Consider the following 19,602-nt stretch of genomic DNA (forward strand, 5'->3'; position numbering starts at 1 on the left):
ACGTTACTCAAGGTGGGATTTTTTGAGTAATGGCTTCCTTCTAGCCACCCTACCATACAGACCAGACTTGTGGAGTGATTGGGATATTGTTGTCACATGCACACAGTGACTAGTCTTTGCCATAAAGGCCTGTAGCTCTTTCACAGTTGCCGTTGGCCTCTTGGTGGCCTCTCTGATCAGTCTCCTCTTTGCTTGGTCATTCAGTTTGGAGGGACGGCCTAATCTCGGCAGGGTCTTGGTGGTACCATATGCCTTCCATTTCTTAATGAGTCTTGACTGTGCGCCAAGGGATATTCAAGGCCTTTGAAATATTTTTATACCCATTGCCCTGATCTGTGCCTTTCCACAAGGAGGTCTTTTCAAAGCTCCTTGGTGCTCATGGTTGAATCCTTGTTGTGAAATACACTCCCCAGCAGAGGAAACCTGCAGGAGCAGCTGATTTTATTCTGAAATAATCACAATCACTACAATTTAACGCAGGTGGAGGCCAATTAACTTGGTATGCGATTGTGAAGGTGATTGGCTACACCTGAGCTAATTTACAATTGCTATTATGAGGGGGTGGACACTTATCGAACCAAGATATTCCAGTTTTGTGTTTTTTAAAAATCCATTTTCTGAAATGTGTAGAATTTGTTTTTCACTTCAAAGTTGTGGGTTATGATGTGATAAAAGGTGGAAAAAGTCTGATTTTATGCAATTTGATTCCAGGCCACAAGGAAAGAAAAGGTGAAAACTTTGAAAGGGGGGTGTCGACTTTCTATCGGCACTGTATAATCACATTTCAATATGTTTGTAATACAGTGAGAAGTTGTTTGGAATCCAATCCCTCCCCATCTCCTCTTTCCAATTCCCTGTGCAGTCGCCTTCAACTTCAGTCTTCAAACTATTTCCTTTGCAGTTTTCTTATTTGGAATTTCTTACAATGCCATCCCCACACACCTTCCATTCTTTGTACATATGTAATATCTATATGATGAGTCTTTCCTGAAAACACAAAGAAGATGAGAATCCACAATGCATTTTGAGTGCAAGAGTCTCGTTTTCATTTGGCTACACAAATCACAAATCACTGCAGCAGCCGAGTCAAAGAAAGCAACCCCCTCACCTGGTCAATGGCAATGCACAAGGGCCATTACCAGACTGAAAGCCATACCGAAAGAAAGACATACCGAAAACAGAAAACGAAAAAGAAGAATTTGCTGAAAATGCATCAACGGATACGCCTCACCCCACGTTCGATGTCAACCCACTGTTATGTTTGATCTAAATCAAAGGTCTCTTGAGGGAGATCACAAGAGAGAAAGACAGATAAGTAGAAGAGGGACAAAACCAGATGCTTTTAACTCAACTTATTGGTCTGCAGAAATGATTTTGAAAGGGTATGTGACCTTTGACCTGCTCAACCTAACATTGAATCAGTATATTTTTTTTATCCATTACACTTCATTAATGCGTCAAGTATGGTTGAAATCTCTTGAGTGGTTCATAAATTATTGCAGCAACAGATTTTCAATGAAACAGCAATTGACCTGAGGCCTTTGACCTTTGAACCCAAAACATAATCAGGTCATCTTTGGATTACAGTCCATAGTTATGCCAAGTTTGGTCAAAATCCCTTCAGCGGTTCACAAATTATCACGGTAACGAGAATCTGCTACTTTCAGCTCAAGGTCATATGAACCCCAAACCTAATCATTCATCTTTGCATCGTAATAAAACTTTGTACCAAGTTTGGTAAAAACAAAAATCTCTTCAGTAGTTCACTAGTAATCACGGTTACAAAAATAGATCACCGACGGATACACGACATGGACAACCCAAAAACAGAATGCCTCCGGTGCCGAAAGAGTAAACATTTCTAACTTCCTGCTATAATCAACCACTTTCCACTACCAGGCTCTCTCAGACGTACTCCACAAAGATGTCTGGGGAGAAAGAAGTATGTGTAGATTCTTCCCTACAAGGCATCCTTCAAAGACCAGCAGAGAAAGTCAGACTTACCAACAGGTGTGCAAATGTTTGGCGTGCCGCGGACATTCGAATGAGGAGAGTCACAATTTTCCTTATTCATCATGAGGAACCTGGACCAGTAATCCATTGGGATGGAGAGCAGCCGCTCAATGACCTGTCAGTGAAATTACGGAGGTGAGATGCACATACTGTACAATACCGATCTCTCCATGCATTTCTTCCTCCAGCCATTACAACCATACGTGGCTGAAGTATGCACAACTCACCATGGGCTGACGTCGAGCATCCTGCAACATGGTATTTGGATCAGGATCAGCTGTAGCATGACCCACGAGGGTCGGTCCAAAAACCCGTGCCAAGTTCGATGTACCCATTTTGCACGCGTCACTCACAGCCACCCTGAAGTAGCATAGTTGGGCCACAAGCAATAAATCAAAGCCTACACTTTGAAACACTTAAGTTATGGATAAAACGTTTCTGTGGAATCAGCAATTGTCAATTGCAAAATACAAACCATGCACCGACATGGTGTAGGAATGTCAACGACAACACAGACTGACAATGAAAGAGGAAGGTGTGATGGAAGAGCAGGAAAATGAGAGCTTTCAGATTGTGCATACTCATTAAATTAATTGGCAATTAAGTAAAATGTATCAACTACTTGTTCTGAAGATGTCACGGCGGTCGCATTGGCCGATCGGCCTTGACGCACCGAGCCGGATAGAGGGCCTTTACCTCGTTCAATTTGATATGCCCAGGGTCGATCGATCGATGCGCCTCATGTCTCCGTACATCGAGCAACCCAAAACGGCGACTTGAGCAGTTTGTTTCACCCGATAGGAGAGAGTATGAAATGGATGCTAATCGTCTCACCAAATCAGTTCTTTACGTGACGTAAAACTGAGCAGTTTTATCGATCGTGCTGACTCGAATACTCAATGGAGACCCAATCAATTCATGCATGTATTAGATAAACGGGGAGGTTTCATTTACGAAGAAATATGTGCCTTGGGTATTACACATAAGGAAGGGCCTTATCAACTAAGCCTTATTGGGCCCCAATCACACCACAAGAGAAAGACCAGGGAGAAATGGACAAGACAACAGAATATCAGTCGTGACCCAAACGCGAGTCATGTGAGCGACCTGAGCTGGCCCCAACATGGCTTAAATGGCGGGAATTGAACGGGTGTCTCTGCGGCAGCAGGTCAGGACCTCAACAGCTCTCTCTGGCCCCGTCCGACTCCTGTTAGGACCCCCGTCTGGCCAACAGCTGAACCGACCTGAGCTGGACTGGCAGTGTACCAACCGTGGAGTGGAAACGGGGGCAAGGAACCACAGACCAAAGAAGAGAAGAACCCAACACCAACCCCGGCTAGATGTGCATGTGGGCTTTTATCTGCTTCTGCGATGCCCCACTTCATGACGTCGCTCTGCACCGACTAGAAATCCCTCCTCTGAGCCTCTCAAATGTTCGTGGAAAATGTCCGGGACACCCTTTGTGACAAAACCTGTATCTTTGTGGTGTTCCGAGGCCGAATTTCAAAGGAAATAACATTAAAAAAAAAAATTTAAGGAAAAGCGGGTTGAGACACAAACACGAGAGGGGGAAGACAACAGCATTCTACACAAACAGTCCTATATCACAATTTAATTACTTCACGCTTACATGAAACATGCACTTGGAAAATAACGATTGCAAAGCTATAAAATTTTAACCCCTAGAAGCCATTTCCACGGTGATGTGGGTGGCGGTTGGGGTTGCCTGGCATAAGAAGAAAGGTCTCACTTTTGGAGATGAATTATGAGGAAAGCAAGGGTGTCCTGATTGGCACGGGGTAGCTCTGCTACAACCTGGAGTATGGCCGCCTTGCTATTATCTTCATCTGCGATCTCTGCACACCAGGAAAAAAAAAATGAAACAGTTTAAGAGAACTAAGACAGCCACATCTGGCTGTAGTAAACCTCTATGTTAACACCACGAAACTCTTCCCACTTGGACGTGTTCAATCTCAGCTGAAGAGTGAGGGTTTCTTTTGTGCAGCACTAATCAAAACCGAATAATAACTTATTTTCACTCTCACAGTTCAAATTATTTATGCACCAGTGATCTTTAAAATCGAATCGTAGGATAACAAACAAATAAATAAGCTGTTCCAAATTGACAACTCACTTCATTTCCTGAGGTTCCTTCATAGGTGGGAGTAAAGGCAAAGTTTAAAACAAGGGAAATTTAAATCAAGCAAAGCCCTAAATAGTTCTGTAAGCATTTTCATGACAAATTTTGGAGGCAAAAAAGGAAAGATAGGAAAAACAAAAGAGGAAGTCCGGCAGTTTTAGCTCACAAGAGCTGGAAATATGCCGGTTTGGTGAAAAATTAACCCAACACATTTCCGGTGCTAAAAATCGACTAGTTGTATCATTTGGGAATAAGCAATGACAAATAAAAACGTGACCAAAGGCCGGCAAAAGATCAGCGCTGGCAGAGCACCCACCGGCGGCGGAGATGAAGGCCAGATGCAGGCGGCGGGTGAGCAGCGGCTCACGAAGGCGGCGCAGAAAATCCTTGAGCACGCCACATACCACGTGGATATCTTGAATACGTGACAGCGGAGGAAGAGCACGGTTCCGAACAAACCGCTCACGTATTTCTTTTACGGTACGGTCGCACCCTGGCACACGATAGATCCCAACCTGAAAGAGAAAAGAAGGAAAAAAAAAAAGACGGTTATTAACACACTGCAGCTAACTGGTGAAATACTAACAAAACCAAAAAAAAGGTGTATACCAAGGAGAAAGTGGGAGAGAGTAAAGAAGGTAGTTTCATGAGAATGAACAAAAAATAAATAAATGAAGAGCTAAAGTTCAACAAACCTCAGTGAAGCCTCTGTGCTCGATCTCACTCACACATTGCACCACAAGCAGGGGCACCAAAGGTGGGTTCAAAGGGGCTAAATCGGTGATTGTACCCTGAAATGGACAACAAACAACATAAATGAGAGCTTTTTTGTCATCAGAACAGGGTATAGGAGAAACAAGACAAGATGTTGAGGAGTAAAAAGATGGAGAAAAAAAATTCGAAAGAAAACTAGAATCACAGTAATCTGCAAGCTAATATCTTCTTTTCTAATTTCCAGGGGTCAACATTCACTTGCTTTAGTCTGAAGAGATAGTGGCAAGGTTTATTTGTGCCAAGCCTTGGCAGGATTGGTCAAATAATCAAAATATAACAGCTGAAAATCAAAATATGAAACCTTAATTTTGTAACCAATTTTCACCTTTGAACCCTGTGAAATATAAAGGAATATACCAAACCAATATCTGCTGGCCTTTTCCAGTAAAGGTACATCTGTGTAGGTCAGGTACACAATGGTTTGAAAAAGGGCTCGTCAGGCCAAGAACCCTAATTTTGTGACCATTTTTGACCTTTGACCCTCTGTACAATTCCATAAACAAATCAAAAGCAAAGATGACCTATATAACACTGTAGTTGCTGCACAAAAAGCACCTTTGTGCCAAATTTAATCTCCATCAACTCAAATACAAAGCAAGGCAAAATACATGATTTGTTTTTTGTATTTTACCTTTAACCCCATAAAATTGGAACGGGCCTCAAATCGAAAGAAAAACAAAAAAAGGGTCTGGGTGTTTTGGTCCAAAGTACCTCCATGCCAAACGTGGGGAGGATTTAGCTTCGGAATGAAGGAATGGTGTGCAATTGTAATTTTTTGTAAAGACAAAGAAGAGGAGAAAGAACAAGCTGCACGAGGGGAGACACATCAAACAAACACACGAACCAGGCTGAGACGATTGGGTGTGCCCAGGTCCGTCGGGTTGCAAGGTAGTGGGCAAAGATCCTGACACTCCACGTGAGAAATAATCTTACAGTCACGGCACTTCAACGAGGCCTTTCCGAACTTGATCCTTTTCGAGCAAGGCACGCAGCTTTCTGACTTGATAACCTTAAGGTCACACATTCAGACATAAAGGAACCAGAACAATGATCCCAGCAACACTGGTATGCTTTTCATGCAATTAAAGCAAAAAATTAAATAAATAAAGCAAAAACAAATAAATTTATATATTTATATAAAGTGATGACGTTTCAAGAAATCAGATTTACCCAATCACAACCCCCACCACCAGATTCAGTGCGATATGAAAGGTGTTTTAAATCTGAAGGTGAATTTTAACCCAAAATCATACAACTTTATATTTTTTTATTTTTGTGTAAATAGTCGAGGATCGTGGAAGAGCTGGTACACTGAACGTATTAGGAAGTAACAGTCAAAAACAGGATGCAAAACACGCATGCATGTGGTGGATAAGTTGGACACAGATAACACATGGGGTGGAAAGATGTATACAGGAGGAACACTGGATAATTGGAAGGAGGAGGGATTTGTGTGGGGTTAACGAGGGTAGAAAAGATCACGGTTTTGGATTGGGGGTTTATGAGATGGTGGTGAACAACTGTCTTGAAGATTTGGAGGGAAGAATGAAATTGAAGATGTGCAAGTTGGTTCCACAGACGGTTGGGGGGGGGGGGTGGGTAAAAAAAAAGCATGAGTGGATGTGAGCAGTGATTCTGGATATAGGGAGTTGGGGGGGGGGGACAAAGTACAGAAAAAGCAGAGGGCACAGGACCAGAATGAAGGCAGGAGAAATCAGACCACCGACCTGTCTATTATGGTAAAATGATAAGCCTATAGACTCAGCTTCAGCACAAGAGATTCCAATGATCTTGAAGGCATTCGTTTCCAAGGCATCAATCTAAACTCCAGCCTTGACAAGGAGAGGAGATGAAAGGATTCCATTGAGTGCCACACATTGGCTATGAGAGTAGAGGAAGTCGGAAAGCCACATGTGGAGTTGGCCTTGGATGCCATAGGCATACAATTTGGAGAGTAAGGCAGAATGCCAGACCATATCAAAAGCATGAGATATGTCCAGAGAGACGGCTCTGATCTCATGTCTGACATTGAGGGCCTCCGTACATTTTTGGGTGAGTCAAAGCAGCACGTCAAAGGTGGAGTGTCCTGGTCTGAAACCAAATTTGTGATCCGAGATGAGGTTGTTGGAGAAAAGGAAAGATTTCACATCAAGTGCGATGATGGATTCCATTACCTTGCTATGGGAGTCTGGAGGGACTGTGGTGGGAGGGGAAGGGAGTGGGAGGGGGGGAAGTCCAGAGGTACTGTGGTGGGAGGGGAAAGGGGTGGGTGTCTGGAGGGACTGAGATGGGAGGAGGCAGGGGAAGCGGTGGGGTGGGAGGAGGCAGGTGATGATGAATACAATTGATAAATCACGTGGTTTGGAGCCCATATTGGATCGAAGGGAAAAAATTAAATAATGTTTTCTCTGGATAAAGACGACATTGTGGGTCAGGTGTCCGATCGAAGTGGGGTAATATCAAAGCATGGCATCATGGTACCTGGCCAAAACTGCTTGCAGTTATAATACCAGACGAGGGCGAATCAATTGATGGAACAGTCCTGAAACAGAGTGCAACATGACCGCCCTTGACCTAAGCCTGCACCCAACCCCATCCCCACAAAAGAAGTCTTACACCCGCAAAGAGCAGGAGACTCAGACGAGCCATTATATTATAATTGAAAATGGTGAACGTGCACGCAGTGCACATTGAGGATTATCACTTGCAAAATTGAAGATTTTCCAAGTATATTGATCAGTCGATTTTGCTATTCTGTCCGTCTGCCCGTCAATCGTCTACAGGTCACAATTCAAAACCGATAATCATGAAACTTTACCAAGTTGTAGGGGTAGTCTCAACTGAGAAGCCTATTGATAGATGTCAAATGTCAACTTGAGGTCAGATTTCTAAAAATCATCATTTTTCATCCAATTGACTTGAAAGTTGAACAGGATTTGCATCTGGTATCACAGAATAGGAAAACCAACTATTTGAGGTGAAAAGGTTAAAGGTCAACTCAAGGTCAAACTTCTAAAATCAATTTTCAACTGAAAAAAAAAAATAAAAATAAAAAAAAATCGGCAATTTACATCCTATTAACTTGAATGTTGAACAGGATTTGCATAGTCAATCACTGAATTGGGAAAGCAACAATTTCTGAGATCAAAAGGTCAAAGATCAAACTTCTAAAATCATAAATTTCAATCTGAAAAATAATCAATTTTCATCCGATTGACCTGAGCTTTGATCAAGATTGACAATTTTAATCTTGATGAAATGGACAATTTCATGTATCCATGACAACCTTTGGAGAGGGGGGTGGATTTTGCAAGTATCATGCTCTGAATGACATCTTTTTCTTGTTATCATTCTCAATTGACTAGACGTGAATTGACCAGTCGAATTAGTCAACTACAGGATGAAGGCCTACCTCAGCATGGTCCATTCTGTTCTCTTCAACACAATTTTAGGCCGTGCGAGTGAATGAAACATCCGTACATCTATACAATTGATTCGTGTCTCACACACACACACACACACACACACACACACACACACACACACACACACACACACACACACACACACACACACACACACACACACACACACACACACACACACACACACACACCTGGATGTTTCTTATTGCACCATCCACCCTCCCCCCCTCAAAAAAAGGTTGCCATGGATACAAATTGTCCATTTCATTAAGATTAAAATTGACAATCGGATGAAAATTGATTAGAGAAGGTTGACCTTGAGTTGACATTTTCAACTCAAAAATAATCAAATAACCATTTAAATGATTCAATATGCAATTATTATTCAAATTTGAAGTCAATGGGATGGAAAATGATGATTTTAGAAATTCTTACCTTGAGTTTACCTTTTGACATCAAAAATAGTTGTTTTTCCAATTCAGTGACCCAAGATGCAAATCCTGTTCAATTTTCAAGTCATTGGATGAAAAATGATGATTTTAGAAATCTGACCTCAAGATAACCTTTGAACTCAAAAATCAATAGGCTTCTCAATTGTGACTACATCTACAACTTTGTAAAGTTTCATGATGATTGGTTTCAAATTGTGACCTGGAAGCGATTGAGACAGACAGACATACTTGCAAATATTTGATTTTGCAAGTAATAAATACACAATAAATCATTCAGTAAAATCTAGCGAGATTGTATTTGCAAATAATGGTGCATTTCTGAAATTAAGGATCAAGATGAGGGGTGGGGGGGACAAGATTTGGAGAAAAAAAAATCTGAGCTTTTGAAACGTTATCTGTGGTTAACTTTAAACAATGAAACAGACATTCCAGCAGAACATTGAATTTAAATAAAAATTAAGAAAATGCATTTAGCTTTTTTAAGCCAGCATGAAAGAGGAGAGTAGGAACTCTGAGAAGGTTGTTACCGTTTTGGTGACGAAGGTGTGTTGGCGAAGTGTAGCACGTACACTTGCGTCCCCATACTGGACTGTTTTTGCTGGTGGGCCATCTTGTCCCAAACCCATTTCTGGACAGGTAAATCCACAAGCTGGTTTAGACTCTAGTATGATCACAAAGTTATTAAATGACTAAGAAAAACAAAGAAAACTTCAGTCAGAATGTCCCTCTAAGGTGAAGGCCATCCACAAAATTTATGTTCTGCACACATTTCCAAATAAATTAAAAATTTTATGAATTTGAGAAACAAACAAACATTTGTCTGCCACGTTGTTAAGGATTATATCTCGCATCACCTCAAAGTGATGCATCACATCACAAAACCATCACCTCAAAGTTGCTAAAAGCGGGAGAGTGCAAAAGGCACGGAAGCATACCAGCAGCGGATAGACGCCTGCCACGGCTTGAGCGACGGCGGGGCACAGGAGAGAGCGTGGAGACAGCCTCAATGGGACCTCCATCCGGGGGCACGGTCACCATTGTCGTGGCCAATACCGAATCGCCCTGGAGGAAATAGAGTGAAAAAGACGATAAAATGCTGCAGAGTACGGATTGATAGATACACAAGCCTTGATTCCGTATAAGAATCACCAAATATTGTGACATGCGAGTTGGTATCGTCCATCATAACGTTTTTTGTAACTTCAAACGAACTTTGAACAATCTTCATTATAACTTAAATACATCTCTCAATCCGTATACACACACACACACACACACACACACACACACACACACACACACACACACACACACACACACACACACACACACACACACACACACACACACACACACACACACACACACACACGATCATGTTTAGGTGCCGCTGTGAGGAGTCATAACCCCACAATGACACACACACACACCTTCAGAAAGCATGGTGTTACCCCTCGACTGTCACATTTTGTTGTGTTGCAGCCTGAATTTAAATTTTTTGTCACCGATCTACACAAAATCTTGTACGAGCCTCGACATCCACATATATATATATATATATATACATATACACACACACACACACACACACACAATAACCTTCAAAAATGGACAACAATTTCAGATAAAAAAAATTATGCCGATTGTTGTATTTTTAAACAAATCCAATGAAGTTTTGAAAACATTGAATTCTCATTGGAATGCAAAATAAAGCACTTTTTTATTTTTCATTTTATTTTTCATGGTTTAACGTTCGTGGAGGATCTGCAACACAAATTGCGTACACGCACGTACAGACAAACAAATGACAACATGGGGCTCGACTTCCAACAAATGCAGACGATGACCTTTGGGAAAGTAACAGAATGGCCCAAAGCACTCTGGGTACCCAGCACTGTCATCTCCTAACATTGCTTTTCTCTCATCACTCAGTGGAGCACTCGGGGGGGGGGGGGTGGGACATTTTCTCCCCCCCCACCCCCATCAATCCAAACCCATCGGGGTTGTCCGTGCTCCATCTTTTAAATGCCGGGTACCAAGAAAGAGCAGAATTTGACATTTTAAAAGACTTTGGCATAACTTGGCCAGGGTTAGAATTGAACCTCCAACCTCCCAGACTCAGAGAGAATGATCTAACAATCACACCACCATCAGGAGTGAATTAAAAACATCTCAAGCTCAGCCCCAGTTACAGCAGAAGAGAAAAGTGTATGGTTTACTTGCCTTGTCAACCATAGCTATGAGCTTTTGGCCAGTGTAATCTAAGCAGGACCGCTTGGCAGGGACAGGAGGCACCACATTTTTGATTTCTCCCTCACGTGGTGATTTCTGCGGCACACAAGTTGACACAAAGACAGATTTATGCCTCCATTTGAACCATTCACACCACACACTTGAACTTTGCTCTGAAAAAGGCCTTCACAAACCGAGAAAAGTTGTTTTCTTTCCCAACTTCAGATGACATATGCATGACTTCCAAAATACAAGCGAGAAAAGACAGAGGTGGTAAGTTCTGTTGTGCTGCTAGGTGTGGGAACTAACCAAGTGAGGCTAGGCATGCAGAAGAGCACACATGGTAACACAAATTCCTGGACAAGACATGCTTTGCGACTGAACACAAGATTGTGTTGCAGAGCATGAACTATCGGGAAAACAAGCTACCGAAAGTCGAGAGAACTTTTGGACTATCAAGCACTATGTAAACGAGTCAAGTAAAACATGGACACCATAAAGTAGCGAGTGGCATCTATTGGCCCACACAATGAAATGGAACACTGTAATGTAGAAGGTAACAAATAAGTAAAATAAAATATGCTGTGTTGGTCAGGTCAGGTCAGGTATGGGAGCATGCGCCGGAGCAACGCGTCGCTGTGTCTACGCTCCGCCGGTACTCCAAGGGCCTCCCTCTGGCATCCCCCAGGCAGATGCCTGGCCCATCCCCAACTCCTTGAGATGCTGATCAACCTGCTGCAACCATGAGGCAAGTGGTCGGCCCATCGGCCTCCTCCACTCACGAGGCTCCCTCGCCGAGAGAATCTGGTGAGCAGGATCAGCGTCAGGAAAACGAGCCACATATCCATACAGCCGCAGCTGACGCTCACGGACTATGTAGGTAACAAATCTCATTTGAGTCTCTCTCAGCAACCGCTCGTTGGACACAAAGTCTGACCAGCGATAGCCAAGGATTCTCCGAAGAGACCTGGTACCAAAGGAATTAAGTCTCCGTCTCAGATACCAGGTCAGAGTCCAAGTCTCGCATCCATAGAGCAAGACTGGAAGCACCAGGGACCTGAAGACTCGGACTTTTGTCCTACCGCACAGGTACCGGCAGTGCCACACCCCATGATCCAGTGAATCCATGACTCCCCAGGCCCGACCCAGACGTCTGTGTTGCTTTGACATTAATTATCAAACCATGACTTTGATTGCTGCTGGAATGCTTGATAACCACACTCCTCCTGCGTCCACCCACAGCCTGGCAGAATGGTATGCACACTCACCTCTTAGAGCCATCTAGCCTGGGTTTGAATATCAGCCTAGATGTAAACTATCATCCTGGTGTCTGTCTCACAGGCAGGGCGATTCATCAATGTGTGTGCCGTTCCTCGGATGGATGCTAAACTGGGTGTTCCCTCTGCTGGCATTAGTTGGTGAATGTTAAACATCCCATAGTGTCTTTCACAAAGAGTAGGCGAGCTATCACTGTAACCATAGCAAATCCCAAATTCCTGCCCTAACCTATAAGGGGGCACTGCATCAATGGCACAAGGCACCCAGCAATCAAGTAACCAGCAGCCACAGGTTGTATACAAAATGAATGAATGAATGAACCCCTTCTCCCCTTTCCCATTAATATCTCCCTTGCCTTTTTGAAGCAGTTAAGAAGAAAAATAATAAATCATTGTACAGGATGGTCCCCAAACTAGTTATTCACCTCTACACCAATTCAGTGTTTATTCCACTTATAAATGTTGGCGAAGCTAGATCTTCAGCGCTAGCAATTTCAATTAATTTGGACTTATTCTGTGAAAGTCACATTCAAAAGAGTTCACTCGATTAATGTGATAATGTTCCTAACAACAAAATGCTGGCTTGGTCCTTTCTCGTTTCCTATTTTTCATCACATTTGTGACATCATCAAATAACTCAATTGGGTGGGGGGGAGGGGGAGGGAGGAAGATGAATTGCATCATTTCAACCTGCCACGTGTTCCAACTCGCTTCGGTCGCCCCGACCTGCCGATGCGCTTATTACTTGGACTTGTGCCGATGGAGTAAAGCGATTCGAAGTTCAAAGGATCCCAGTCAGAGACTCTGGCACTCAAAAGAAACAACAATAATGCACTACATAAACTATCCATCAATAAGTCACAACGGCATGTTAACATTCTATTTTTATCTTGACATTAAACACGGTTATTGTCGATTTGATGGCACACTCGATCGATTGGCCTTGTTCGTACAGAGGGTCTTGTCTAAAGGTTCAATTGTTCAAAATCGTCGCTCCACAGCTGAAATGATTCATTCATTGTGGTGCATCAGCAATGCGTTGTGTTTGGCAGTTCTGCAGCTGTCACACACCACATCACACATTACTATGCACTTGGTGGTGATGGGCATTGACCTGCTTTTCTGAAATTCATGCAGCTTCCAACAAAAACCCTCACAAATGTGATTCTTTTTTTTTAGTGACAATTACTGCATTCTCCTGGGGAGTGTTTGTATTGAAGCACTCAATTTATTTGCGAATTACTAAAATAAGCTTCCTTATAATTTCAAACCATCTCAATATACGATTTGAAGGTTTATAAATAACGGCAAAATAAAAGGCCAAATTTAAATGTAAGCTCACACTGTCTTTTGGTAAATTTGTAATCTTTTGACTTTTCTTTCATACATTATGAGGTGTTGGTGTCAATGTTATGATAAAAGAGGATGAACAAGTCAATCATGTGTTCCCAAGGTGTGCAATTATCAACTTTCCATAAACCAGGCAGTCATGTTCCCCACACCACGTGAATGAATCCTGATTTAGCCTGGCGTTGGCTTAGCGGTTAGGGCGGGGTGGTTTGGGATCCTAGGGTCCAGAGTTCAAGCCTCGTTACCTCGTTGAATTAACACCAGGGGGTTGACTCAGCCTCTCATCAGCCTCAGAAATGAGTACTAGTGTACTGGTAATAGGGGCACTGGATCAGCGGCATATCCACGCCCCTAACCAATGACACATCCAGCAGTTCAAAAGGCTGCACACGAAGGGAAGGTATTAACAGATTTATTAAATCTAGTATTGGTGTGGCGCAAGCATGATGGGCCGAATGGCCTCCTCCCGCGCATAATTTCCTTGTAATGTTTTGACGAACAATATCACTGTTCTGCAAGAATAATGAGCTAAATGAGAGAGACTGCGCATGGAATACCATACAAAGAGCGAGTCATGGTATTTTGGGCATGAATGTTGCTTCAAAAATTGAAAGAGTACCAAAGCCTTTAAATTACTGTAAAAACAGAAAAGAGTTGCTGTAAAGCAACTGTGAAGCCTGGTGTTGGCTTAGTGGTTAAGGTGTCTGGCTTGGGACCTTAGGGTCTTGAGTTCAAGCCACGTTGGCCGCTGAATTAACACCAGGTGGGTCGACTCAGCCTGCCATCCTTCCAAGGTTGGCGAAATGAGTACCAGCGTCCTGGGGTAATAACCATTCGAGGTAATCTGCGTCGGAGTGGTGACCAGTTCAGGACTGTTCTCTTTGCCAATGAAACTGCCTCGCAGCCCCATGCGCCTTTCCGGCATTAAAGGAATGGCATTATTGTATTATTAAAGCAACTGTGAAGATTGAAGCAATAAGCAAACATTCAAACTTTAAAGTCATTTCTAAATCGGAGGCAGAGTTCGATGGGAATATGAAACAACAAAATTCAAACTAACTTGGGCCCCGTCATCAAATTCTAATTGAAGAAGAAAAGCTGTGGTGTTACAAACAGAGCCAAGTTATCCATGACCACACAAGTCAGAGATAAACACGATATTAAAGAAGAGCGAGAATTGCTTTGCAATACATGTCCCCCCTATCGGTCCCAATGAATGTTCAGGAGATATTTAAAAAAATAAAAATAAAATTTGTTTGTATTTAACACACAGTTGAGCTGATACCAGAACCAAAATAAAGGATAAGAAGAAACCCTTTAACCCATCGTGATTGGGTCCATTCGGAAAAATAAAAGAAAAAAGCAATAAATAACCTATCCTGCCAAGCACAGAGCATCGACAACAACATCCACCTAACAAACAAGCCTACATCAGCCAGCATTCCATGCACCTATCAAACTGGCTCAAATCTGTATCGCTTCCAAGACTTGACGTGATCAATAGCCTTCAAGCCGATAATTCATAATTGCAGCAATAGTAATAACAACAATAACTAGAACTGCCACTTTACAACTGCTGGCAATGATGACCGGGTACCCGTACACGACGCCTTTGATACGACGTGAGACTTAAATGATGGTCGCAAAGTTTCGAGACGATAGGATGAGCGGTTCCGGAGAAAACGATATTTAATGTTGCTCTTGAATCCGACGTGGCTGCCAAACCGTGCGACCTATCGATTAGAAATTAACAAACTTATTTCACTACTCGTGTGCGATACGTACGTGAAGTTTCCCCTCGATCTGACCAGCTGTTGTGGAGAAGAAGATGTTTGAAGGTTTTAGGGTAAATTCGACGTGGCCGCCAAACCGTGTGACCTATCGATTAGAAATTAACAAACTTGTGAAAGGATGTCTTGGGGGAAGTGTGTGTGTGTGTGTGTGTGTGTGTGTGTGTGTGTGTGTGTGTGTGTGTGTGTGTGTGTGTGTGTGTGTGTGTGTGTGTGTGTGTGTGTGTGTGTGTGTGTGTGTGTGTGTGTGTGAATTTTTGCCTCGATCTGTCCGGCTGTTCTGGAGAAGAAGATTAAAAAAATTTATTAATTTTCAATCCAAGATGGCTGACGAACCATGTGACCTATGACATCACAAATTTATATTCTGCTTCAAATCGTGTATTGAACACATCTGTGAAGTTTAGTGTTCATCGGAAAAGGTGTGTTTTTCTATCCAAGATGGCCGCCACACAATGTGACTTGTGACGTCATAATTTTTAGCATGTCTTATTTTAGCACTTCATTATTTACTCTTCTTCTTCATTTTTTTTTACTCTTCTTCTTAATTATTTTTTACTCTTCTTCTTCTAAATTGAAATTAAGAGAGCTCGGCGTTGTTCTTCTTGTGAAGACAGATCTTTTAGGACTCGACTCTTTCATATACAGGATCCGGATCTCCTTAAATACTAAACACTTGTAGACATCGTCGCTTTGAGGGTGCCTTTTGAGAGCGTCCATCATGAACTTTTAAATATATTCGGACATTTGCTTTAAAGTTTCGAAAAGTTCACGTTACAATTTAAAGATTATTCCATTTGGTGTAGTTTTTTTTCGTAAATACACTATTTTCTCGTCATGAACGACGAGTCTCGCTATTGGCTCCGTCAAAGCACGTGACGAAATATCGGAAGTTGTTGGTTTTTTTAAATTTAATTTTCTTCTTCTTCTTCTAGTGAAGACAAAACCTTTAGGACGCGGCTCTTGGACACATTTGTCCTTGTTAACATATGGTAGGTTATGTGGTTCCAGAGAAAACATTATTTAATATAATTCTTGAATCCAACATGGCTGCCAAACCATGCGACCTATCAATTAGAAATTAACAAATTTGTGAAAGGATGTCTTGCGGAAAGTGTGTGTGAATTTTTGCCTCAATCTGTCTGGCCGTTCTGGAGAAGAAGATTTTTAAAATTTATTAATTTTCAATCCAAGATGGCAAACGAACCACGTGATCTATGACATCATAAATTTAAATTCTGCTTCCAATCGTGTCGTGGAACACGTTCGTGAAGTTTCGTCTTTATCGGACAAAGTGCGTCATTCTATCCAAGACGGCCGCCAAACCATGTGACATGTGACGTCATAATTTTTAATGTGCATGCAGGCATGGGGGTAGATTATATTGGCCAAGTTTCACTTCGATATGTTATGTGGTTCCAGAGAAAACATTATTTAATATAATTATTTAATCCAACATGGCCACCAAACCATGTGACCTATCAATTAGAAATTAAGAAAGTTATATTCACTACTCGTGTGCAACACGTGTGTGAAGTTTCCCCTTGATCTGACCGGCCGTTCTGGAGAAGAAGATGTTTGAAGGTTTTAGGGTAAATTCAACATGGCCACCAAACCGTGTGACCTATCAATTAGAAATTAACAAACATGTGAAAGGATGTCTTGGGGAAAGCGTACGTCAATTTTTGCCTCGATCTGTCTGGCCGTTCTGGAGAAGAAGATTTTTAAAATTTATTAATTTTCAATCCAAGATGGCTGACGAACCATATGACATCATAAGTTTACATCCTGCCTCCTATCCCATAGTGGAATACGTGTGTGAAGTTTCGTGTTAATCGGATCAGATGCGTTTTTCTATCCAAGATGGCCGCCAAACCCTGTGACTTGTGACATCATAATTTTTACTATTAATGCAGACATCATGGAGGATGATGGTTGCAAATTTTCACTTCGATAGGATATGTGATTCCAGAGAAAACATTATTTAATATTTTTCTTGAATCCAACATGGCTGCCAAACCATGTGACCTATCAATTAGAAATTAACAAACTTATATTCACTACTCGTGGGCAATACGTTTTTGAAGTTTCCCCTTGATCTGACAAGCCGTTCTGGAGAAGATGTCTGAAGGTTTTGGGTAAATTCAAGATGGCTGCCAAACCATGTGACTGATCAAGAAGAAATTAACAAACTTGATAAAGGAACTCATGGGGAATGTGGGTGTGAAGTTTAGCCTCGATCTGTCTAGACGTTCTGGAGAAGAAGATTTTTAAAATTTATTAATTTTCAATCCAAGATGGCTGACGAACCATAGGACCTATGACATCATAAGTTTACATCCTGCCTCCAATCCCGGAGTGGAATAAGTGTGTGAAGTTTCGTGTTGATCGGATAAGGTACATTTTTCCATCCAAGATGGCCGCCAAACCCTGTGACTTGTGACATCATAATTTTTACTATTAATGCAGACATCATGGAGGATGATGGTTGCAAATTTTCGCTTCGATAGGTTATGTGATTCCAGAGAAAACATTATTTAATATTTTTCTTGAATCCAACACGGCTGCCAAACCATGTGACCTATCAATTAGAAATTAACAAACTTATATTCGCTACTCACGTGCAATATGTTTGTGAAGTTTCCCCTTGATCTGATGAGCCGTTCTGGAGAAGATGATGTTTGAAGGTTTACGGTAAATTCAAGATTGCCGCCAAACCGTATGACCGATCAATAAGAAATTAACAAACTTGATAAAGGATCTCATGAGGAATGTGTGTGTAAAGTTTCGCCTCAGCCTGTTTAGCCGTTCTGGAGAAGAAGATTTTTTAAAAACAAAAATTCCCAAAACAAGATGGCTGCCGAACCAAGTGACCTATGAGGTCATAATATATTTTTTCTACGGTGAATTGTTGTGCAGATGAGGCTCAAGAAATTTCAAATTTTTCCGATGCAGCATTGTACCTAACGAATTTTGACCGGCACACCTCTTGACCGATGACCTCACGAAAAATCACCCGTTCCCCTTGAGGAGCTTATTCAAATGTATGAAGCGAAAAAATTTTCCATCGCACCGTTTCAGAGATACAGAGGTCCAAAGTTTTTCGTTTTTTTTCAAGATAGCGCCCGTATCACGTGACCTATGACGTCACAATTACCAATTAAGTTTGCTATCAAAAAAAGATACATACTATGGTGCAAATTTTGTGTCGATCGAACTTACCGTTCCTGAGAAAATGATTTTTAAAGCGAGAGAACCTGCAAATTGCCAGCGGAAAAAGAATAAATAATAAAGAACTCGAACTGCCACTTTACAACTGCTGGCAGTGATGACCAGGTACCCGTATACGACACCTTTGATACGACGTGAGACTTAAATGATGGTCGCAAAGTTTCGCGTCAACAGGATGAGCGGTTCCGGAGAAAACGATATTTAATGTTGTTCTTGAATCCGACGTGGCTGCCAAACCGTGTGACCTATCGATTAGAAATTAACAAACTTATATTCCCCACTCGTGTGCGATACGTATGTGAAGTTTCCCCTCGATCTGACCAGCCGTTCTGGAGAAGAAGATGTTCGAAGGTTTTAGGGTAAATTTGACGTGGCCGCCAAACCGTGTGACCTATCGATTAGAAATTAACAAACTTGTGAAAGGATGTCTTGGGGAAAGCGTACGTGAATTTTTGCCTCGATCTGTCTGGCCGTTCTGGAGAAGAAGATTTTTAAAATTTATTAATTTTCAATCCCAGATGGCTGACGAACCATATGACCTATGACGTCATAAGTTTACATCCTGCCTCCAATCCCGTAGTGGAATACGTGCGTGAAGTTTCGTGTTCATCGGATAAGGTGCGTTTTTCTATCCAAGATGGCCGCCAAACCCTGCGACTTGTGACGTCAATTTTTAGCATGTCTTATTTTCGCACTTCATTATTTACTCTTCTTCTTCATTTTTACTCTTCTTATTACTACTCTTCTTCATTATTTACTCTTCTTCTTCATTAAAATTAAGAGAGCTCGGCGTTGTTGTTGTTGTTCTTCTTCTGGTGAAGACAAATCATTTAGGACTCGACACTTTCATATACAGAATCCGGATCTCCTTAAATACTAAACACTTGTACACATCCTCGCATTGCGGGTGCCTTTTGA

The 19,602-nt window shown here is 41.9% G+C and overlaps 1 protein-coding gene across 4 annotated transcripts in view; it reads right to left on the minus strand.

Annotated features, from left to right (window-relative positions):
- The window catches only part of RACGAP1 (Rac GTPase activating protein 1), a 34,761-nt gene that overhangs the window by 6,564 nt on the left and 8,595 nt on the right, over window positions 1-19,602 (minus strand). For all 4 annotated transcript variants that reach the window (XM_085852024.1, XM_085852022.1, XM_085852026.1 and 1 more), the window contains exons 7-15: window positions 11,028-11,132; window positions 9,740-9,866; window positions 9,332-9,432; window positions 5,772-5,936; window positions 4,849-4,944; window positions 4,470-4,668; window positions 3,764-3,869; window positions 2,241-2,373; window positions 2,005-2,128 (exon numbers count right to left, since the gene is read on the minus strand). In XM_085852024.1, coding sequence (XP_085708150.1) covers window positions 2,005-2,128; window positions 2,241-2,373; window positions 3,764-3,869; window positions 4,470-4,668; window positions 4,849-4,944; window positions 5,772-5,936; window positions 9,332-9,432; window positions 9,740-9,866; window positions 11,028-11,132 — 1,156 coding nt within the window. The remainder of the gene's footprint in view (window positions 1-2,004; window positions 2,129-2,240; window positions 2,374-3,763; window positions 3,870-4,469; window positions 4,669-4,848; window positions 4,945-5,771; window positions 5,937-9,331; window positions 9,433-9,739; window positions 9,867-11,027; window positions 11,133-19,602) is intronic.

This window comes from Eptatretus burgeri, chromosome 13, assembly GCF_056783735.1.
Source record: "Eptatretus burgeri isolate ZD-2024b chromosome 13, Ebu_testis_v1, whole genome shotgun sequence".
Classification (NCBI taxonomy): domain Eukaryota; kingdom Metazoa; phylum Chordata; class Myxini; order Myxiniformes; family Myxinidae; genus Eptatretus; species Eptatretus burgeri.